This window comes from Oncorhynchus gorbuscha, linkage group LG23 (genome assembly GCF_021184085.1).
Source record: "Oncorhynchus gorbuscha isolate QuinsamMale2020 ecotype Even-year linkage group LG23, OgorEven_v1.0, whole genome shotgun sequence".
Classification (NCBI taxonomy): domain Eukaryota; kingdom Metazoa; phylum Chordata; class Actinopteri; order Salmoniformes; family Salmonidae; genus Oncorhynchus; species Oncorhynchus gorbuscha.
In genome coordinates this window covers 20,664,866-20,689,109 of record NC_060195.1, presented here as the reverse complement: position 1 = coordinate 20,689,109, position 24,244 = coordinate 20,664,866, and the positions used below count along the sequence as shown (strand labels likewise).

The window sequence follows — 24,244 nt, the reverse complement described above, 5'->3', positions numbered from 1 at the left end:
GGTGGTAGTTTGAGGTGAGGGGGGATGGAGGTAGATTGAGGTGATATGGAGGTAGTTTGAGGTGATGGGGATGGAGGTAGATTGAGGTGATATGGTGGTAGTTTGAGGTGAGGGGGATGGAGATAGATTTAGGTGAGATGGAGGTAGTTTGAGGTAGTTGGAGGTAGATTGAGGGGATGGAGGTAGTTTAAGGTGAGGGGGATGGAGTAGATTTAGGTGAATGGAGGTAGTTTGAGGTGAGGGGAGATGAAGGTAGTTTAAGGTGAGGGGAGATGGAGGTAAATGGCGGTAGTTTTGAGGGGAGATGAAGGTAGTTTTAGGTGAGGGGGATGGAGGTAGTTTGAGGTGAGATGAAGGTAGTTTTTGAGGGGGATGGAGGGTTTGAGTTGGAGGTAGTTTGAGGTGAGGGGAGTTGGATGTAGTTTGAGGTGAGGGGAGATGGAGATGGAGGTAGTTTGAGGTGAGATGGAGGTAGTTTGAGGTGGGAGATAGAGGTAGATGGAGTAGTTTGAGGTGAGGGGAGATGAAGGTAGTTTTAGGTGAGGGGGGATGGATGTAGTTTGAGGTGAGATGGAGGTAGTTTGGGGTGAGGGGTGAGGGGAAATGAGGGGGATGGAGGTAGTTTGAGTTGCGAGGAGATGGAGGTAGTTTGAGGTGAGGGGGATGGAGGTAGTTTGAGGGGAGATGGAGGTAGACGGAGGTAGTTTAAGGTGAGGGGGAATGGAGGTAGTTTGAGGTGAGGGGGATGGAGGTACTTTGATGTGATATGGAGGTAGTTTAAGGTGAGGGGGATAGAGGTAGTTTGAGGGGAGATGGAGGTAGTTTGAGGGGAGATGGAGGTAGTTTGAGGTCAGGGGAGATGGAGGTAGTTTGAGGTGAGATGGAGGAGATGGAGGTAGTTTGAGATGAGATGTAGGTCGTTTTAGGTGAGCGGGGATGGAGGTAGTTTGAGGTGAGATGGAGGTAGTTTGAGGTGAGGGGAGATGGAGGTAGTTTGAGGTAAGGGGAAATGGAGGTAGTTTGAGGTGAGATGGAGGTAGATTGAGGTGAGAGGAGATGGAGGTAGTTTGAGGTGGGAGATAGAGTTAGATGGAGTAGATTGAGGTGAGGGGGATCGAGGTAGTTTGAGGTGAAGGGGGTGTGGAGGTCATTTGAGGTGAGGGGAGATGGAGTTAATTTGAGGTGAGGGGGATGGAGGTAGTTTTAGGTGAAGGGGGATGGAGGTTGTTTGAGGTGAGGGGGGATGGAGGTAGATTGAGGTGAAGGGGGATGGAGGTAGTTTGAGGTGAGGGGGATGGAGGTAGTTTGAAGTGAAGGGGGATGGAGGTAGTTTGAGGTGAGGGGGGTGGAGGTAGTTTGAAGTGAAGGGGGATGGAGGTAGTTTGAGGTGAAGGGGGATGGAGGTCATTTGAGGTGAGGCGAGATGGAGTTCATTTGAGGTGAGGGGGAGCCTTAGGGTGTTTGAGTGTTTTAGCATAAGGCAAAGACTACATTGCAAGCGCTTCACAATCACCTTCTCATCTGTAATGCTCTTGCGCACATTGTCCAGGTAACCTGCAATGTCGTCTACGTTGGTGAAACGCAACAGGATGTGGGCAAAGTCCTCCTCACTGATGATAGGCAGGCCTTTGGAATAGGACAGGAACTCAATCTCAAGCACCTCTGTCTGCAAGTTGTCCATGAATCTGGGGAGGGATGGAGAAGGAGACAGAGAGGGGTGGAGAGGGAAACAGAGAAGGGTGGAGAGGGTGACACAGAAGGGTGGAGAGGGAAACAGAGAAGGGTGGAGAGGGTGACACAGAAGGGTGGAGAGGGAAACAGAGAAGGGTGGAGAGGGTGACACAGAAGGGTGGAGAGGGAGACAGGGAGGAGAGGGAGGCAGAGAGGAGTGAAGAGGGAGGAGATGGAGAGGGAAACAGAGGGGTGGAGAGGGAGACGGAGAGCAGTGGGAGACAGCGAGGTGAAGAGGGAGACAGAGAGATGGAGAGGGAGACAGAGAAGTGAAGAGGGAGATAGAGGCACTGGTAATAGGTAATGCCACCACCAACTCACATACAGTACAGAAAGAGGGGACACTGGACTGGGTACCTGACTATAGCTACCACAATGAGTTAGGATGAGTATGATTAATTCAAAATGTGCAAATATTTATATCATTAGTAGAAATTACAATTGTGTATTGTACATTATATACAGCGCATTCGGAAAGTATTGAGACCCTTACTCAGTACTTTGTTGCACATTATATATATATCTGACACTGCAAATGCAAGATGTAAGTTGGAGGTTTTGTACATTTCCCTACTTGCCTGTAAAAATCATCGTAGCCCAACTCTGCCTTTCCCTTTTTCCCGAAGAAATGTACCAGCAGGGTCGTGTCGGTCATATTTTCATCTATATTCTGGGAGGGAAAACAAATGTGTGATTCAGTCTGACTTCCATTCCTCATAAAGAAATGGACCACTTATGGCCGACCACGAGGACCATTTATCCACAAGGACCCAACCATGCAAAATACATTTGACTCACACAAACACACACATGCTTGTACGTAGAAACATGCAGCCAAGTGCCACATACAGAGCTCTTGAACAACACAAATGCAGACAAATGCTTTTATGCTCCCTTCATTGTCTAATATCAATGTGTAAATGTAGCACACTTCCGTCATTTTACAATTGACTATGTTAATGGTTTATATGTGGCTAGGAAACACAGGGAGACCAACGTTGAACTTCCAGCATTTTCCCTTCTCCTGACAGTTACACATGGTACTGAGCCATATCAGAGTCATGTTACACATGGTACTGAGCCATATCAGAGTCATGTTACACATGGTACTGAGCCATATCAGAGTCATGTTACACATGGTACTGAGCCATATCAGAGTCATGTTACACATGGTACTGAGCCATATCAGAGTCATGTTACACATGGTACTGAGCCATATCAGTCATCAACCAAACTAGGGCCAACAACATAGTTTATCATCAACAACAAAATAAATCAATATATTGAGCATGATCCATATCATGTGACATTTAAGACACAACATTACACAGACCTAATCAAGAGAACCCGTAAACATCTACAGGTTAAATAGGAAAGGGACACATCTGAAAACAAGACTTGTGTAGCTACCTCCAGGTCAGAAAAGAGAGCTTGGCTTGCCCCCTTTCTCAGAGCATCCCACATGCCCCGGGGCTCTAACTGCTGGGCCTCTTTTCTAAGGACCTGTGATGGTGGTAGAGTAGTGGAGGCAGAGCTGTTAGATGACGACAGAGCACATCTGGCAGATATTAACAGCATTAGCATCAGGCATTAGCATTAAACACACACACAAAAACAGGCAAACAGACTGATGGACAGACAGAAGTAGAGATGGACAGACGGACGGACAGACAGAACGAGAAACAGACAGATGAATAGACAAACAGACCGACCGACAGACAGGCAGACAGAGTATCTTTCAAATAGCCAACTGATTTGAACTGATTGACACTACTGAACTCCTCCTTGCAGTGACAACCGTAAAATAACTCTCTGACATCCAACCACCCAGCCAGGCAGTCTTAGACAGGACATGAGTGCTGAGAAGTCCTCACTGTCGGTATAGTAACCACATATCTAGGAAGTCTGTGAAAGACTGAAACACCCCATCCATAAAGCTGTGAGCTCTGCTCTGCACTGGAGCATGCAGCCTTCTGGCGAGGAATTCAGCCAAGACAGCTGCATATGTCCGAGACACACAGGGCGTGAAGGGTGAATTCATGACAGGTTTACAGTGTAACTGAATCCACTCAATCTGAATACATCATCGTTTGAACATAGCTGCGAGCTGAATGCAGGTTACGGTGTACTTTTCATCCACACTTGTGAAATGGGATCAGATTGTGATTAAATAAACATTTTGGAATGATATCTCTCTTTGTTCATTGTAGTTGATAGTGGCCCACCCTACCATGTCCCAGAGGGGGAGGCAGGTTACACCCTATCAATGAGAAAATGTTGCCACTCTTGTATAATCATGGGCAATTGAAACCATCCAATACATTTCAAGAATACAATGATTCTTTCAAATGCAGCATCCCAAAGTGTCTGTGGAAGTCAGTGTCTTTTTCATCCAAGTGAATGTTATGTCTGGACTAGTGTGACATCAAACAAACAAGGCTGCTTCTCACCAGTGTGACCAACTCTCACTCAGTAAGGTCATGCAACAGTGAATTCCTTTACTCCTGCAGTCCTATTGATTTAATGATGGAGAGTCTGGCATTATTACTCTTTGGTAACAGTACTAGTAATACTAGTTACATGAATGATAACATTACATGTACAGTTGAAGTCGAATGTTTACACACACCTTAGCCAAATACATTTAAACTCAGTTTTTCACAATTCCTGACATTTAATCCAAGGAAAAATTCCCTGTTTCAGATCAGATTTATTTTAAGAATGTGAAATATCAGAATAATAGTAGAGAGAATGATTTATTTCAGCTTTTATTTCTTCACATCACATTCTCATTGGGTCAGAAGTTTACATACACTCAATTAGTATTTGGTAGCATTGCCTTTAAATTGTTTAACTTGGGTCAAACGTTTCAGGTAGCCTTCCACATGCTTCCCACAATAAATTGGGTGAATTTTGGCCCATTCCTCCCGACAGAGCTGGTGTAACTGAGTCAGGTTTGTGGGCCTCCTTGCTCGCACACACTTTTTCAGTTCTGCCCACACATTTTCTATGGGATTGAGGTCAGGGCTTTGTAATGGCCACTCCAATACCTTGACTTTGTTGTCCTTAAGCCATTTCGCCACAACTTTGGAAGTATGCTTGTGGTCATTGTCCATTTGGAAGACCCATTTGCGACCAAGCTTTAACTTCCTGACTGATATCTTGAGATGTTTTGCTTCAATATATCCACATAATTTTCCTCCTCATGGTTCCATCTATTTTGTGAAATGCACCAGTCCCTCCTGCAGCAAAGCACCCCCACATCATGATGCTGCCACCCCCGTGCTTCACGGTTGGGATGGTGTTATTCGGCTTGCAAGCGTCACCCTTTTTCCTCCAAACATAACGATGGTCATTATGGCTAAACAGTTCTATTTTTGTTTCATCAGACCAGTAGACATTTCTCCAAAAAGTACAATCTTTGTCCCCATGTGCAGTTGCAAACCGTATTCTGGCTTTTTTATAGTGGTTTTGAAGCAGTGGCCTCTTCCTTGCTGAGCGGCCATTCAGGTTATGTCGATATAGGACCTGTTTTACTGTGGATATAGATACTTTTATACCTGTTTCCTCATCAAAAGATCCTTTGCTATTGTTCTGGGATTGATTTGCACTTTTCGCACCAAGTATGCTCATCTCTATGAGACAGAACACGTCTCCTTCCTGAGCGGTATGACGGCTCCATGGTCCCATGGTGTTTATACTTGCATACAATTGTTTGTACAGATGAACGTGGCACCTTCAGGCGTTTGGAAATTGCTCCGAAGGATGACCAGACTTGTGGAGTTCTACATTGATTTTTCTGAGGTCTTGGCTGATTTCTTTTGATTTTCCCATGATGTCAAGCAAAGAGGTACTGAGTTTGAAGGTAGGCCTTGAAATACATCCACAGGTACACCTCCAATTGACTCAAATTATGTCAATTAGCCTATCAGAAGCTTCTAAAGCCATGACATCATTTTCTTGAATTTTCCAAGCTGTTTAAAGGTACAGTCAACTTAGTGTATGTAAACTTCTGACCCACTGGAATTGTGATGCAGTGAATTATAAGTGAAATCATCTGTCTGTAAACAATTGTTGGAAAAAGTACTTGTGTAATGCACAAAGTAGATGTCCTAACCGACTTGCCAAAACTATAGTTTGTTAACAAGACATTTGTGGAGTGATTGAAAAACAAGTTTTAAAGACTCCAACCTAAGTGTATGTAAACTTCCGACTTCAACTGTAGTACTGTTTACTATTCAATCAGGTTTTAGCTCTAGGACATTAATTGAAACAAATAATCCCAGTGAAACAGTTTTCCAGGGCCAACTTCTGCCTCCACCCACAGGTGAGCAAAACACTCTGTTGACAAGTGCAGATTTTTTTTACCTCATCCTTTTTGCCCTGGTTCTCGATGTCTCTCATGTCTCGACATCGCCTTGTTCAAAGGCACCACGAACAGCCAACCAGTAAGGGCCAGATCCTCTACCACATGTCCTCAAAATGTGTCTTGCTTCATTTCATAATATTTATTTATCTTATTCTTTTTCCATGCCTGGCAGGGGAATGAGACAGTTGAGACAGCTGATAAAACACCTCTTCCTCTCCGCTTCATCGCTCTTCACCAGAGGGAGATTCATGACTTGATCCCAGAGCTAATTACTAAGTCTTTAATGTGCCACTGCTCTCTCCATCTCGGCCCATTAAAAGAGTATGAAACGTTTGTAATTAGAATACAAGGGTGGGGAAAGCCCAACCGCAGGTTTCAAGACATGCCTGTCATGTAGAGTTTGAAAAGATTTGCCTTTTGAACCATTCTCTGAGAGGATACCTTGAGTGATGCAGAACAAATCAAAACCAAGACACACCTTAACACGACAGCTCTTAAAACAACCATCTCAAAAGCACGGGTTTTCTTCTTGCTAGCTGCAGCAGCACCCTTGTCTATGTGTCTGTGCTGAGACATTCATTCTAGCAGTACTAGCTCTATAGCTCTCACTGACTGGCACGCCGATCAGCATGGTCAAGCCCACCACAAAAGGTAACCCGAGCCCAAATACCCCTTTTTAAGAAACTGTAAAAATAAAACATGGGGGTCCGGGAGGAATGCTGTCAGTCTTCAGATAAGGGCCTTTAGAAAAGGAACCCATCGCTCAGCCAGCCACTCTGACAGACAGCAGGCCAGTACATAAATCATCTGCTCTGCTGTGGCAGTCCAGTGGCACAGCCAGAGTTTGGACTGGACCCATTACGGCTGCATTGTCCTGGCTACCTCGCAGTTCGCATGACGCTCTGCTAACCTGGCACATGAGAAGGCCAAGATACAGTAATACCATTAATGCATTTAGCATGGAATGGCTTCCGTGGTTTTCATGCCCATTAGCTCACTTGGCTAAGTTACTACAGTAGATTCCTTACATTTTTCATAAGCAAAATAGGCCACATGCAACAGGCTAGCCAAGAAGAAAACACATGACAGAAAGTGCAGATATTCTGGTGAGAGGGAGAATACATACTCTCTGTGCACGGGACTCCCGGTTCCCATACAGTTGTAAGTTCTATCAAATGCAGGGGAAAGATGGATGCGGGCATGCAAGATATAGAACCATGTTAGAGAGGGTAGAGGTAGAACCATGTTAGACATAGGGTAGAGATAGAACCATGTTAGAGATAGGGTAGAGATAGAACCATGTTAGAGAGGGTAGAGATAGAACCATGTTAGACATAGGGTAGAGATAGAACCATGTTAGAGATAGGGTAGAGATAGAACCATGTTAGAGAGGGTAGAGATAGAACCATGTTAGAGATAGGGTAGAGATAGAACCATGTTAGAGAGGGTAGAGGTAGAACCATGTTAGACATAGGGTATAGATAGAACCATGTTAGAGATAGGGTAGAGATAGAACCATGTTAGAGAGGGTAGAGGTAGAACCATGTTAGAGAGGGTAGAGGTAGAACCATGTTAGACATAGGGTAGAGATAGAACCATGTTAGAGTTAGGGTAGAGATAGAACCATGTTAGAGATAGGGTAGAGATAGAACCATGTTAGAGATAGGGTAGAGGTAGAACCATGTTAGAGATAGGGTAGAGATAGAACCATGTTAGAGAGAGGGTAGAGATAGAACCATGTTAGAGATAGGGTAGAGATAGAACCATGTTAGAGATAGGGTAGAGATAGAACCATGTTAGAGAGGGTAGAGGTAGAACCATGTTAGAGAGGGTAGAGGTAGAACCATGTTAGACATAGGGTAGAGATAGAACCATGTTAGACATAGAGTAGAGATAAAACCATGTTAGAGACAGGGTAGAGATAGAACCATGTTAGAGACAGGGTAGAGATAGAACCATGTTAGAGATAGAACCATGTTAGAGACAGGGTAGAGATAGAACCATGTTAGAGACAGGGTAGAGATAGAACCATGTTAGAGAAGAGACAGGGTAGAGATAGAACCATGTTAGAGATAGGGTAGAGATAGAACCATGTTAGACATAGGGTAGAGATAGAACAATGTTAGAGATAGGGTTGAGATAGAACCATGTTAGAGAAAGGGTAGAGATAGAACCATGTTAGAGATAGGGTTGAGATAGAACCATGTTAGAGAAAGGGTAGAGATAGAACCATGTTAGAGATAGAACCATGTTAGAGATAGGGTTGAGATATAACCATGTTAGAGATAGGGTAGAGATAGAACCATGTTAGAGAAAGGGTAGAGATAGAACCATGTTAGAGATAGGGTTGAGATAGAACCATGTTAGAGATAGGGTTGAGATAGAACCATGTTAGAGATAGAACCATGTTAGAGATAGGGTTGAGATATAACCATGTTAGAGATAGGGTTGAGATAGAACCATGTTAGAGATAGGGTTGAGATAGAACCATGTTAGAGATAGGGTAGAGATAGAACAATGTTAGAGATAGGGTTGAGATAGAACCATGTTAGAGATAGGGTTGAGATAGAACCATGTTAGAGATAGGGTTGAGATAGAACCATGTTAGTTAGAGATAGAACCATGTTAGAGATAGGGTAGAGATAGAACAATGTTAGAGATAGGGTTGAGATAGAACCATGTTAGACATAGGGTAGAGATAGAACAATGTTAGAGATAGGGTTGAGATAGAACCATGTTAGAGATAGGGTTGAGATAGAACCATGTTAGAGAAAGGGTAGAGATAGAACCATGTTAGAGATAGGGTAGAGATAGAACAATGTTAGAGATAGGGTTGAGATAGAACCATGTTAGAGAAAGGGTAGAGATAGAACCATGTTAGAGATAGAACCATGTTAGAGATAGGGTAGAGATAGAACAATGTTAGAGATAGGGTTGAGATAGAACCATGTTAGACATAGGGTAGAGATAGAACAATGTTAGAGATAGGGTTGAGATAGAACCATGTTAGAGATAGGGTTGAGATAGAACCATGTTAGAGATAGAGTAGAGATAGAACCATGTTAGAGATAGGGTAGAGATAGAACAATGTTAGAGATAGGGTTGAGATAGAACCATGTTAGAGAAAGGGTAGAGATAGAACCATGTTAGAGATAGAACCATGTTAGAGATAGGGTTGAGATATAACCATGTTAGAGATAGGGTAGAGATAGAACCATGTTAGAGATAGAACAATGTTAGAGATAGAGTAGAGATATAACAATGTTAGAGATAGAGTAGAGATATAACAATGTTAGAGATAGGGTAGAGATAGAACCATGTTAGAGATAGAACAATGTTAGAGATAGAGTAGAGATATAACAATGTTAGACAATGTTACATCTACCATGCGGTCTGTCAACAGCCTACCACATCCACCATAATGTCTGTCTACAGTCTACCACATCCTCCATAATGTCTGTCTACAGCCTACCACATTAACCATGTCTGTCTACAGTCTACCACATCCACCATACCGTCTGTCTACAGCCTACCACATCCACCATACTGTCTGTCTACAGCCTACCACATCCACCATACTGTCTGTCTACAGTCTACCACATCCACCATCCACCATGTCTGTCTACAGTCTACCACATCCTCCATAGTGTCTGTCTACAGTCTACCACATCCACCATACTGTCTGTCTACAGCCTACCACATCCACCATACTGTCTGTCTACAGCCTACCACATCCACCATAATGTCTGTCAACAGTCTACCACATCCACCATGCGATCTGTCTACAGCCTACCACATTAACCATGTCTGTCTACAGTCTACCACATCCTCCATAATGTCTGTCTACAGTCTACCACATCCACCATACCGTCTGTCTACAGCCTACCACATCCACCATAATGTCTGTCAACAGTCTACCACATCCACCATGCGATCTGTCTACAGTCTACCACATCCACCATAATGTCTGTCAACAGTCTACCACATCCACCATGTGGTCTGTCAACAGTCTACCACATCCACCATAATGTCTGTCAACAGTCTACCACATGCACCATAATGTCTGTCAACAGTCTACCACATCCACCATAATGTCTGTCAACAGTCTACCACATCCACCATGCGGTCTGCCTACAGTCTACCACATCCACCATGCGGTCTGTCTACAGTCTACCACATCCACCTTAATATCTGTCAACAGTCTACCACATCCACCATGCGGTCTGTCTACAGTCTACCACATCCACCATAATGTCTGTCAACAGTCTACCACATCCACCATGCGATCTGTCTACAGTCTACCACATCCACCATGCAGTCTGTCAACAGTCTACCACGTCCACCATGTGGTCTGTCAACAGTCTACCACATCCACCATAATGTCTGTCAACAGTCTACCACATGCACCATAATGTCTGTCAACAGTCTACCACATCCACCATAATGTCTGTCAACAGTCTACCACATCCACCATGTGGTCTGTCAACAGTCTACCACATCCACCATGTGGTCTGTCAACAGTCTACCACATCCACCATAATGTCTGTCAACAGTCTACCACATGCACCATAATGTCTGTCAACAGTCTACCACATCCACCATAATGTCTGTCAACAGTCTACCACATCCACCATGTGGTCTGTCTACAGTCTACCACATCCACCTTAATGTCTGTCAACAGTCTACCACATCCACCATGCGGTCTGTCTACAGTCTACCACATCCACCATAATGTCTGTCAACAGTCTACCACATCCACCATGCGGTCTGTCTACAGTCTACCACATCCACCATGCGGTCTGTCTACAGTCTACCACATCCACCATGCGGGCTGTCTACAGTCTACCACATCCACCATGCGGTCTGTCTACAGTCTACCACATCCACCATGCGGTCTGTCTGCAGTCTACCACATCCACCATGCGGTCTGTCTACAGTCTACCACATCCACCATAATGTCTGTCAACAGTCTACCACATCCACCATGCGGTCTGTCTACAGTCTACCACATCCACCATGCAGTCTGTCTACAGTCTACCACATCCACCATGCGGTCTGTCTACAGTCTACCACATCCACCATAATGTCTGTCAACAGTCTACCACATCCACCATGCGGTCTGTCTACAGTCTACCACATCCACCATAATGTCTGTCAACAGTCTACCACATCCACCATAATGTCTGTCAACAGTCTACCACATCCACCATGTGGTCTGTCTACAGTCTACCACATCCAACATACTGTCTGTCTACAGTCTACCACATCCACCATGCGGTCTGTCTACAGTCTACCACATCCAACATACTGTCTGTCTACAGCTCAAACACTTTCTCCCTGACTTCCATACTTCCTGCAGGACAATTTTATTGTTCCAAACTTTAAATGTATAATGGGGAAACATTGCTCTTCATAATTTCTATCTAACTGAACATTACAGGAATTAATACCTAGAATAAATGCATGGCCTAAATGCGGAGAATATTCCAGAAAGAAATGCCTCTCCTTACCAGCTTGTCAGACCTTGGAGCACCATCATCTGCTTCTTTTCTATCCTTTTTCTTACGGAAGATTTCCTCAAGCTGGTTAGAAGACAGAAGATGTTCCGATGTTATTCAGACTTCCTTCACTAACCAAAGGAACTATCCTTCTCATTTAACCTTAAGACAATTACATACCACCAAGAACTCCCGTTTGTCCACCATTTTGTTTCCATCTGCATCAAACATGTTGAAAGCTATCTTAAAGCCAGCATGAGGTTCTGGGAAAGGACCGAGAAAAGAGATAAGACAAGAAACCACGTTCAAACTAACATCTTATGTATGTTTTCTTTTTTAAATAAAATATCTAATCAAACATACTTACTTGTTAAAATGCAGAGCAGGAATAGATACTCTGTGTAACCGATGATGCCTGGAAACAAAAATACAAATGTTTGGCTTTAATCTTGACTGTCATAAATGTATATAGAAAGTTCATAAAATAATTGAACATTAGTCCAGCAGTTTACCTGAGTTATATAGAGTTTTTCAAAGTCCTGCCCTAACTCTTCACATGCATGAAACACCCCACGAAACAGTGCAACACCTTTAGACAACAGCTAATCTTCTCTTTCATATTGATAACATCTTAGAAAGGTGCCTCTTAATTCATGGTTGGTGTTCTCATCACACAAACAGAGGCTTTACAACGTAAGTGACCTATCTGGACACAACCCCAAACAAAATGAAGCCCCAGTGCTGGCTTCGGTGCGTCCTCTGTTTGGATAACAAGGTTTAAAACATTCTCCAGTGATCTGTCACTGATTGTGGATGCCTGATTCGGCTTCCTGTTCCTTTTTGTGTTCTAGAACTCCCTTTGTTGTGTGACTGCGAGAAGAAGAGAAGAGTAACTGTCAGGGTCCATCTCAGTAGACTGAGGAGGGTTGTCTTGCTGCCTCTGAAAGCATTCCCAAGCATTTGTTTGCAGGAGAAGACAGTGACTAAAGCACAGACAGCTCTGGGTGTTATGGGAAAGGGATTCAGGTATGGCCTTTGCTCCAGGGAGATTTCCCCCCAAAAAAGGAAAAAATACTATGAATGGACTATGCTAGTGCATCCAATAAAATCATCTTTCTTTATATTTCTGATACTCCTTGTCATATAAAAGTTCTGCAGATATCTGATGTTTGTCTGCGTTTGGATAGTTGAATACGGTGGGGAAGTACTGGATGCCAATAGAGAGTTTCTGTTGAAAAGTCCCAATGAAATGGTGCATCCCAACAGTCACTGATCTGCTCGAGAACTTCTCTGTTGAAAATGTATAGGGCCTTAAAATGACTAAAGTTCTCTGACTTTTTAAGGGTTAAATAGGTTGGAGAGAAAAAAATCTTTAAGATTCCAGCCATGTCTCACCAATACCACACACACATTCACTCAGGGAGAGAGAAACCTTCCCTCCCCTCTCCAACCCTCCCCTTCCCTCCCCAATCCCCAACCCTTCCAACCTCTGAGCTCAAGAAGATGTTGTCAGACAATAGAAATAATTCCTCAGAAACACTTCGTATAGAGTGGCAGAACCGGAGATGTAATCCTACTCCATTCTTAGGATTCATCATGTCCATGGTGATCAGGAGGCAGCCAGTGGGACGTGTCTCAACAGAACCTGGTTCAAACAGCACCTCTCATTCTCAAAGCAAGGCTTTGTTCGCTGATCAATCCAATCCTTTTTTTCTCGGCAAAACCGCCATGTTTAACAGCAGGATTAAAAGCCCCAGATCCCAGCGTTGGCACTTAGCTAAAGCAACAGAGGAGAGAGCAGGGAGAACTTATACACCAAACACAGGGTTTGAAACGCAGGGTGTGATGTTCACTTCTTCAGGGAGCAATGAGAACAGGTTGCTTGAGCCATGTTTCCATGAAAATAACAACATTGAAGAACATTTACAATTACCTCCTTTCCTCAGCTTGTCAATATTGTAGCGAATCGAGGGAGTGGGAAGCGAACCCGGGTCTCTTGTGTAAAAGGCAAACACTATGCATTGCAGCAATACATTTTACCTACTTGATGGGAATCGTAACGTGGCTCATATTTCAAGGATCGCTTCAATATTTTGAAAATACAAGCACATCTCATTCTCAGTACAGGGATTTTGTTTATTATAACTGGTAACGGTATCGCTAATCAATGGTGCATCCTATATAGGGTAGATTTCCTTCACCCTCGTATCTAAGGTTACCTGAGAGCAAATGACAACATCACTGATTGATGGAAAGATAAGATGGTGTTTACTGCCTGTACTCTGTTCTGGATTGATTTGGTATATGGAACCTGCAAACATACCACTGGCCATTTTCTTGATGATAGAGAGAGTTGAGGAGTCTTACCTCGGTGACGTAGGTTCCTGAATAAATTGGATGATCCTTTAAAAACAGGAGGGGTGTCTGCCAGCATCTGTTCCAACTCCTTCAACAATGGAAGAAAATCACAGTGTTTACTCTTTGAAGAATCAGTACACAAACATGAATAATTCATTATTATACACTGAGTGTAAGATTAGGAACACCCTTTTCCATGGTAGATGAAGGGGAGGTGACACTATGAAGAATCATTTTTAAGCCTTGAGACAATTGAGACATGGATTATGTGTGTGCCATTCAGAGGGTGAATGGGCAAGACAAAAGATTGAAGTGCCTTTGAACAGGGTATGGTAGTAGGTGACAGGTGCACCGGTTTGTATCAAGAACTGCAATGCTGCTGGGTTTTTCACGCTCAACAGTTTCCTGTTTGTATCAAGAATGGTCCACCACCCAAAGGACATCCAGCCAACTTGACACAACTGTGGGAAGCATTGAAGTCAACCTGGGCCAGCATCCCTGTGTAACGCTTTTGACACCTTGTAGATTCCATGCCCAACAAATTGAGGCTGTTTGGAGGGCAAAAGGGGATGCAACTCAATATTAGGAAGGTGTTCCTAATTTTTTGTACACTCAGTGTACATCAATTATTCTCTTAGAAGAGAAAAGCAGGGATCTATTTCAAATACATTTTCACACTTGTCAATGCATGCAGTGTTGTAATCACAAACCTCCCACCTGTTTTGTTAGAGACTTCCAAATCCTCTTTTCTAAAAAGAAAAAAGAAAGTATTGTTCAGAATAAATTAACTGATCAGTATTATTCATGGTGAAAAAAATTACAATTCTTCGCACAATATGCTATGAACAAGCCTATAATGTACTTTATGGTGGAAAAAACAAGTGGCTATGTGTAAGAAAGGACAGCTGGACTCAGGGCTGTACTGAAACATGAGTGCCATATCTCCAGGAACGCATTCCAATACCCAATAAAAAGGTCCCTGGCCATAAGATAAGGCGTTGGCTTCATAAAAACACCTGGCTAGGTGATTCACATGGCCCTACCACCCCAGAGGGATGATAACAGTGACAATTACTTTAAGGTCTGTTTCTGATGGAGGAAGCAGTTATGATGACCCTTTGCTTTGTAGAGCTCTCCCACCAAACGGAGGTGTCTGGGTGGACAAGCAAATATAAGAGGAAGGGGAAATCCTCAATTTGTGCATTTAATCCCCTGAAAAGTTCATTCACATTCACACCAAGGCCTGAAATGTATAAAGATTAGAGTGACCCAGGGGTTTCATAGCACAGTGTTCCAGTAAAAATACACTGAGCAAAAATATAAATGCAACATATGTTGGTCCCATGTTTTATGACCTCAAATAAAATTTCCCAGACATTTTTCATACGAACAAAAAGCTTATTTCTGTGCAAAAATGTGTTTACATCCCTGTTAGTGAGCATTTCACCTTTGCCAAAATAATCCACCTGACAGGATTGGCATATCAAGAAGCTGATTAAACAGCATGATCAAAATGTGCAGTTTTGTCACACAGCACAATGCCACAGATGCCACAGATTGGCAATGCCAAAGATGACTCAAGTTTTTAGGGAGCGTGCAATTGGCATGCTGACAGCAGGAATATCGAGCAAAGCTGTTTCCAGATCATTTAATGTTATTTTCTCTACCATAAGCCGCCTCCAAAGTAATTTTTGAGAATTTGGCAGTACGTCCAACCAGCCTCACAACCGCAGACCAGGTGTAACCACGCCAGTCCAGAATCTCCACATCTGGCTTCTTCACCTGTGAGATCGTCGGAGACCATCCTACCGGAGCTGATGAGCTGATGAAACTGAGGAGTGTTTCTGTCGTTTTGTGGAGAAAAACTCATTCTGATTGGCTGGGCCTGGCTCCCCATAATGACTGCGCCCCTGCCCAGTCATGTCAAATCCATAGATTAGGGCCTAATGAATGTATTTCAATTGACTGATTTCCTTATTTGAATTGTAACTCAGAAATTGTAACTTGCGTATATGTATTTGTTCAGCAGAAGATCTTTGCGGTTTTGACTAAAATGTTGATGAAAAAACCCTGAGAAAACTATGTGTAAGCAATGCTAGCTACGTCCTGTAAAACAGACACATCAACACAGACTATGAACTCTTTCATTAGACATACATCAGTCTCTAACAATGGGGACCAGAGTTATACTGGTGCCTTTCCCAACAGACATTTTAGCCTCAGTATAGGAATACATTGGATCAGGGCTTATTTGGCTGGCTGGCTGGCTGGCTGGCTGGCTCATTCTTTGAAGAGAGAAAATCATTAAAATCACTAGAAAAGAGTGACCATTTACCTTGGCAGAATTAAAACCAACACTGTTCTAAGCAAACAGGCAATTTCTCTGAAATACCTGAGATGCTCCTTTTTGTCATGGGAACCAGTTTGAAACCACCCACATAGGCTCACACAGTACCATATACAGTGCCTTTAGAAAGTATTCATACCACAATACCATACAGGCTACCGCAATACCATACAGGTTACCGCAATACCATACAGGTTACCACAATACCATACAGGTTACCACAATACCATACAGGCTCCCACAATTTTAGAAAACGGGATTCTGGCGATATCATTTTAATTGAACAGCAACGCAAAGCAGAAGGTATTTTCATATGAAATACTGTATGTAAATGATGACAATATTCTGTGATATATAATTGCCCTATATCCCAGACTTTTCCAAACATCCTCAGTCAGGGAAAAAACTTATCTGATTTTACAACCACAGCATAAAACCATAAAACGTCATTATCCCTATTTCGTAACACATTAGCCATCAGAGAGAGTGAGGAGAGAAGGCTGACGCAATGTGTGCTATTCACATTAGTGCTCCATTTATACCCCTCGTTACATGCCAGGGAAACCAAGACACACCACATCAACAGGCCCCAGAATACAGGGCTATGTCCCAAATGGCACCCTATTCCCTACACAGTGCACTATCTATGGAATAGGGTTCCATTTGGGAAGGAGACAAGATCTTTATTCAATCCCAATACTGTGAGTTTATATCTGATAATTTAGCATGTGTTTAACAGCTTCTAATGTAGTGACTAAAATCATCATGATTGACAGACATCATGAATGTCTATCACTTGAGACATGCTGTTTTGTCTCTGTCTGTCTGCTTTTCTGTCCGTCGGAGTTTGTTGCTACAGAAATGAGACGTAACAGTGGTGCTGCTAGTAAAGATCTGTATCTACTTGACTCCTAGCCAATCACACAGTTATTTTTATGTCACTCACAAGGCCTTTATATAAAGAGTGTTGGTGTGAGTGTCCAGCAAACAACATTGGCACCTCGGACTCTACCATCATCATCTGTACAGTACAGAATAGAACTGCTGAAGATTGTTATTTAATCAGCACCATATGTCAACATCTTAGTTTGATGACTATTTATCGACTATATGAGGAGAAGCAACAAGTGGTGGGTGTTTGAGATGTGTGTGTGTGTGTGTGTGTGTGTGTGTGTGTGTGTGTGTGTGTGTGTGTGTGTGTGTGTGTGTGTGTGTGTGTGTGTGTGTGTGTGTGTGTGTGTGTGTGTGTGTGTGTGTGTGTGTGTGTGTGTGTGTGTGTGTGTGTGTGTGTGTGTGTGTGTGTGTGTGTGTGTGTTGGTTAGTACTCACTCTTAGGCTCACCCATGGTGACAGACTCAATGAAGTTCAGTGGGGTCATATATAGCTGTCCCTCATATTCCACTGAGCTGAACAACCGAAACCTGGCCTCATGGGACGACATGTACACATCCCCATCATCCAGATTAAATGTCTTGGCCTGAAACAAAACACACACATACACACACACACACCCAGCACACATATATATATCCAAAATAATTTAACGTTTTTAAGCAAAGTGTGAAAAAAGTTTCAATGAATAGTTTTAAAAACAACATGTTTTTTCATGGGCAAACATTAGTGTAAGAACACATTCTCATTACAGCATTGGAGAATAGTTACAGGGGACATGAGCCAATTTGAAGAACCCATGAGCTAAAAACTAGAACCCATGTTTTACTTCAAAAAATGGGCACCATGTTTTGTCAGGCGTGCACCAGATAACGTTCCTACAAATGTTTAGAAAACAGCGATATCACGAGGCAGGCCTGCCTGGCCTGGCCTGGCGAGGACAGAGTGGACGTCTCTCTCTGGTGGCAGAGTGCCAGGCCCACTGGGCACACAGCAAACACCTCAGGGAATGTGTGCCCCCTTTCTTCCCCGCCCTCTCCCCTGCCCCCACACCCCTCCTCCTCTGGGTAAACCCCCACCATCAAATGTCAGCCCCTCCGCCAAGTCCCCGTGTTCAGTTTCCTACGTTCCTGGATTCCTGTGTCTCAAACCCCCAGTCAAGGTTACATCAAGCCACGTCCCATCACCACCACTCCCACCCTCACCACCCTAGAGTTAGATAAGAGGGTGGGGACAAAGGCTATGCCCCAAATGGCACCCCATTCCCTAGAGCCTGGTCAAAAATAGTGCACTATATAGGGAATAGGGTGCAATTTGGGAAGTATTAAAAAAGGAACACAATGTAAAAGGAGAGTTGCAAACTAGACCGCGGTCAGTGACTTCAGTACGGTTTACTGATCCAACAGTCTAATGAAGGCTTTACAGCAATGATCCCACAGATCATCCTAAGACAAACCTGCCAACTAAACAGAGGGAGTGAGAGCAACGCATCACTGGGCCTTATTGGTTTCCACTATTATTATTGTCACTGCCTGTCTGTTTGCCTGTACGTGTCCAAGTCTTCTCACTCTATGTAAATAGCCCTATATGAGCATATTATGACGAGGAAGACTGCCTCCACCTATTCTCACATAGCAATCATGGCACAAAAATATTTTAAAAAGAGAGAGAATTTAAATTGTTATAAGAGGTCTTAATATGTATTTTATATTTATGTAACGTAATTGTAATCTATATTCACGAAATAGACCAGTACAAAACATTTCAGCACCCCATGTCATGGACAGCGCCCTTGTTATAATGGGGCAAATAGTCACATTGGTCCATTTAAATTAAATGGCCACGCGTGTTTCTGTCTACACAATGCATCCCTGTTTGGTCGTTTTTTATTTATGCCATGGGTTTTTTACTATCACGGAACGTCAACCTTGAATCTTACCCGAAAATAATAGTATTTTCAGCTCTGCCTCGCGTTGTGAGTTGAGTGGGCATGTTAACGTGTAGCTACAGAGTCACTCACTGGCAGCCTATTGCGTGCATTATTAATATTAGGCTATATGCTAGGCTATTACATAGACAGATAAATATTATATTTATTATACATGCTTTATATACTAATGCCCCATGCCATGACAAGTAGGCTATACAATACCTTATCTGTAGCAGATACTTCGGGTAATGCGAGAAGTAAACCTTTATCGATTTGGTTTGACAGTGTATTTTGGACATTGTAATAACTCGCGAAACCAGCTCCGGTGGCGATACATACTCCAGTTGCAATACGTTTAAATGTCTTAGTTCTCTTCGGTGTTTGTTTCCAAAATACAAATCTCCCAGAGGAAGATGAGAAATTAGTCGATGTGGAAATAAGTCTACGGAAGGCAGCCATGGCTGATGTTCATTGAAGTGTCATAGCAGAAGATCGCGGCAAGCTGTTCTTTTCCATCGCGAGATAATCCGTGTGACGTTTCACCCCGTTTTACCTGAATGTTTTGCGCTCCCAGTCTTGTAGCGGCTCTCAGTCAAGAATCCAGGTTTCTCTTAGAATTGTTCGGGTTAATTTGGCAATGCCTTAAAATAGAGGCATCACATTGCATTCATTATATAGCTCAATACATAGGCTATTGTATGTGTTGTTTCATGTGTAAGTATTTTGATCACGTAGGTTGTGGTAGTTGCTCTTGCTGGTTGGTGCAGTACAAACTGAAGTAGACTAATGAGTGTGAGAATGCGATAGGACTGTCACTATCGTTGCCATAGGTAAGTAGCAAAGTACAATCAATGGCCAACATATTGCAATGTAACCAAATACAAATCAAACTCTCTCTCTCTCTCTCTCTCTCTCTCTCTCTCTCTCTCTCTCTCTCTCTCTCTCTCTCTCTCTCTCTCTCTCTCTCTCTCTCTCTCTGTTTTATTTTATACTTTAGGAAGAAAAAAATCTCTGCCAATGCAAGTCTGAACGATAGCCCCGCCCACTAAAAGTCCCCGTCATTTTGCACCTGCCTCGCGTCTTTAGGCACTGTGTGCGCAATCCTCCAACAGCTAGCCTACCTTACCTGCAGAGCAGTGGTCTTGTGTCTCTCATAGAAAGAGGGGTTGGATACATTGGTAGCTCTCTGTAAAAGGTTCAGACTTGCTACTGTATTTGGTTTTCACATTTTTTCAACCCTTCGTGAGCGGTGGGAACTAGCAGAATTGAACAATATTATCTTAAATCAACTGATGAAGACATCAAGCGATAGGGTCATAATTTGGAACGAATTACCCAAAGTATACATGTCAAGGGAAAAACGGGACTTATCCGTTTCAGTTCAACAGAGCATTTGCTTAGTAACGGACGCGAACGTAAACATGCAATAGGCAACAGAGTAGTAATCTGGAAACTGTCGACGCGAGAGCGCTCACTCAGGATCTCTCTGTTGAACTTTACTCGCTCCAACTCTGACGAACGGGAGGACTCTGCTGCGATGGCTGCTCTGGGTGAAGTTGGAAGCTTCTTGCACGGCATTGATGGTGTAGGACACGTCGGGTCCCATTTTCTCCTGACGTCTCTTGGAGAGAGTCCAGCGGTACTGCTGGGTCAGGGTGAACACCTCGTACCTGGTGCTGGGGAAAGCCTGTCCCGAAGCGCCACGGCAGATTTAACACTTTTAAAAGGGATTCTCCGGAGAAGGCAGTTATACTGTAGAACTGGATTTCATCTGGAAATACTTCCTGGTGGCACTGTGCAAGGGACAAGAAAGGACCACAGTAGATTCGGTAATTATCAAGTTATTAGTGTGTTATTACAGATCTCATATTACACATTCATATTTTATGGTTAAAAATGTTACCAAATATTTTATCATTATTATATAATACAAGTTATTGTTATAATAATCATAATCATTTTTATTATTATAATTTTTTATTTGTGTAACAAGATCAGTTTCCTACCATAACATCAGTTGCCAATATTAGCCCTAAAGCAATAGTGCAACTGTTATAATTTGTTCAATAATTATCACGAGAAGTAATGTGAAAGTCCCATAGGGAAAATGTGGCTATACTCTATCCTAGTGTGTCACAATCTGTGATAGAAGGTTTCTCTGGTGGAAAACACCTGGAACAACGGATTTATTCTTCTCCAGGTATTTTGGAATTCATAAGCATTGCTGTTGGATTGATAAGCATTCGAGGAGTGGACAGTGCTCTCTACCTGGGGATGAATGACAAGGGAGAGCTCTATGGTTCTGTAAGTATTACACTCATTTACTGTCTCTCTGCTGTTTCTGTAGTCCCACCTCTCATTACATATGTGTTGTAGAAGGGTATCTGGGTCTTTTGTTGTCCACTATACATTAGAATATACCAGCAGGTGGCATTAATGGGTTTCCTTGACTATTGCTGTCACTCTGCCATAAAGGATCCAGTTCTGCTGTCACTCTTCCATAAATGATCCAGTTCTGCACTAGTTATGGTCTTATCATCGTCCACAATAGGGACTGTGAAATGACACACACACAAATATACGCACACACTCTATCATACTCTAACACACAATCTACACACACATTATTATTTAGTTGTATTGTTTGTATAGCATTGTATTTTACATTTGTGTGACTGTTCTTGTGTATCAGTGTTTTGCTACTTGTCACGTTTGATGATTTTGTGTGGACCCCAGGAAGAATAGCTGTTGCTTTGGCAAAAGCTAATGTGCATTCAAATAAACAAAACAAACCAAGCAGCCTTACCACAAATGTATCCTTGCTCTGGTAAGACCATTGATTTATTGTCAACGAATCTGACATCATAATCTGATCTGACTTGGTTTGTACCCTGCAGGAGAAGCTGAGCGCTGAGTGTGTCTTCAGGGAGCAGTTTGAGGAGAACTGGTACAACACATACTCCTCCAACCTCTACAAGCACGGAGACAAAGGGACTCGCTACTTTGTGGCGTTAAACAAGGACGGCACGGCTCGGGATGGTACAAAGTCCAGGCGACACCAGAAGTTCACCCACTTCCTGCCCAGGCCCGTGGACCCTGACCGGGTACCGGAGCTGTACAAGGAGATTCTGGGCCACAGCTGAGACTGGCCTGCACCCACCGTCCCAGATCAGATCAGGAATAGCTGTGTATTGAGCTCTAGTCCCTCCTGCTGTGGGAAGCAGGGATGTGTGCAGGCCAGGCAGTGTGACTGGCGGTGTTAAGACAGTGGAGCCAACCAATCCCTTAGCAGCCCCAGGCCCCAGCCCCAGTCCCAGCCCTACAGCGGCCCCAGCTCCAGCCAGCCAGCAGGGAAGGCCTTCACTGGGGAGAAAGGTACTAGCCAGGGGCCTCCCCTCAGAATGCACGGGCCAGCTCTCAGCGGTGACCAAGACAGTCTAGAATGTCTGACGTTGTCAACATGTACACCAAGGCATGAGGAGGCTATTTGTTCCAGGGGCTAACTGACCCCCGAGAGTAGCTGTCGTTTGGAATAGGAGAGGAACAGGATCAGAGGAAGCGATGCTGATGCAGGAGGGAGGGAGGGTCACTCTTCTGTTTGAGGGCCAATACATTTCAGGAAGTGTTTTTGGACTGAGGATCTAGTTGGAATCATAGAAATAAAACATAGAGATAGAACATAATGATAAAACTGTTCTATTATCTATTGTTAGAATGGCAAAATATATGGGATTCTATACAGTTAAAGAACCTAGTTTTTTGTTTGGGGGGGGGGCTCTGTTCATTCAAGAAGGATTTTGAAGGAATTCACCTGTTTTTCTTCTCGTTTTACATGTGACTAGATCATGCTGAAAGGAGCAGAAATATATTTGCCACAGATATCATTTCAAAATGTATTATTTATTCATTTCTAGATACATATATTTATGTTATATATTTATTTATTTCAGAATATATTTTTGCAGTTAAATATACAGTACTGTATAGAGAAACCACTAGAAATTATATCTATATATAAATAATATTTCTTTTAATCTGAGGATACCAGTTTTCTCACTTAGCTTGGGCCACATTGGGAGATTGTCTTAAAATAATGTGGGGGGAAACTGTAATTTGCTGATTTTTTCCCAAAAAGCCCTATGCTGTACGCATCACATTTAAAGTCTGTGCAGTGTATCCTTATTAAAGTCAGTGAACTAGATTTGTCTTTTTGATATCTGTTTGGAACATTTAATGATGTATTGTAAATGTTTTAACATTTGGGTTCAGAAACTAAGAGGACCACACTGTTTATTACCTCTATGGTTTTCTTGATGAACCAACTGACAAAAAAATTATAAAAAATAAACAAGTTTAACTCAGTTTTAAAAGTTCACATTTTCTAAAGAGGCGTAATGCATTGGTGTCTATAGTTTTGTCTTTTGAATTTGGTGAGTTCAAATATATAAACCTATTTACGAGATCATTGTTGTTCTTTTTATGATTGCCATTATGTTGAGAGACAAGAGCGAGGTTCCCATGCATGCATAAAAACTTCAAAGTCACTCTGTGGAACTTGCTCACGTAGCGGCCTCACAATGACATGGCCAGGGCCAAATAAACAATGACCTTTACCGTTGGTCTGTTCAGCGGCTTGGCAGCTGTATAAAACTGGAGGTCAGCGCGATAAGGGCTAAGTAAGCTCTGTTGACAGTTGCAGAATGATAGTCCTGATTAATAGTATTATTGAACAATGAAAGAGAGCCAAGGTGGCCAAGAAATCTCTCCAGCCTCCAGACTGAGTGAAAACCTTTGTGTCCCATTCTTTTTTTTGTAATACCTTATCTTTTTTTTAGTCTGCTGACAGCTTTAACGCAGCAGAACGTGTGTCCACTGAGTTGATGGTTATTTCTTTGTGTGAAATTGTTTCACAGAGAGATTGTTTTACAATATCCATGCAATTTCAGTGATAGCCAAATTATTTTATAGGGGCTTGTCCTCAAAGGAGGAGATATAGCCCTCTTAGTACCTGCATGTCTCTATCCAACTGTATCCAAAACAATATTTGGAATGAAACAGGAATTAGAACGTTATATAAAACATATGATCTTCGGACAATGGCTGAACAGCATATTTATTTA

General features: G+C 42.8%; 2 protein-coding genes across 4 annotated transcripts in view; one reads left to right on the top strand and one right to left on the bottom strand.

Moving 5' to 3' along the window:
* Positions 1 to 19,844, bottom strand: part of micu3b (mitochondrial calcium uptake family, member 3b) — an 80,317-nt gene extending 60,473 nt beyond the window's left edge. Inside the window, exons 1-11 of one of the 3 annotated variants that reach the window (XM_046324625.1) lie at positions 19,347 to 19,844; positions 17,633 to 17,780; positions 14,674 to 14,705; positions 13,966 to 14,044; positions 11,966 to 12,013; positions 11,779 to 11,861; positions 11,611 to 11,682; positions 7,227 to 7,268; positions 3,142 to 3,234; positions 2,310 to 2,401; positions 1,514 to 1,685 (exon numbers count right to left, since the gene is read on the bottom strand). In XM_046324625.1, the coding sequence (XP_046180581.1) occupies positions 1,514 to 1,685; positions 2,310 to 2,401; positions 3,142 to 3,234; positions 7,227 to 7,268; positions 11,611 to 11,682; positions 11,779 to 11,861; positions 11,966 to 12,013; positions 13,966 to 14,044; positions 14,674 to 14,705; positions 17,633 to 17,780; positions 19,347 to 19,583 (1,098 nt within the window). In that variant the 5' untranslated portion in view covers positions 19,584 to 19,844. The remainder of the gene's footprint in view (positions 1 to 1,513; positions 1,686 to 2,309; positions 2,402 to 3,141; positions 3,235 to 7,226; positions 7,269 to 11,610; positions 11,683 to 11,778; positions 11,862 to 11,965; positions 12,014 to 13,965; positions 14,045 to 14,673; positions 14,706 to 17,632; positions 17,781 to 19,346) is intronic. The other 2 variants (XM_046324626.1, XM_046324627.1) reach the window with 2 other exon arrangements.
* Positions 19,845 to 20,226: 382 nt separating this feature from the next.
* Positions 20,227 to 23,485, top strand: fgf20b (fibroblast growth factor 20b). The gene is made up of 3 exons (XM_046324531.1): positions 20,227 to 20,953; positions 21,325 to 21,428; positions 22,022 to 23,485. Exons 1-3 carry the CDS (start codon positions 20,662 to 20,664, stop codon positions 22,265 to 22,267), a joined length of 642 nt encoding a protein of 213 aa, XP_046180487.1. The 5' UTR covers positions 20,227 to 20,661; the 3' UTR covers positions 22,268 to 23,485.
* Positions 23,486 to 24,244: the final 759 nt, after the last annotated feature.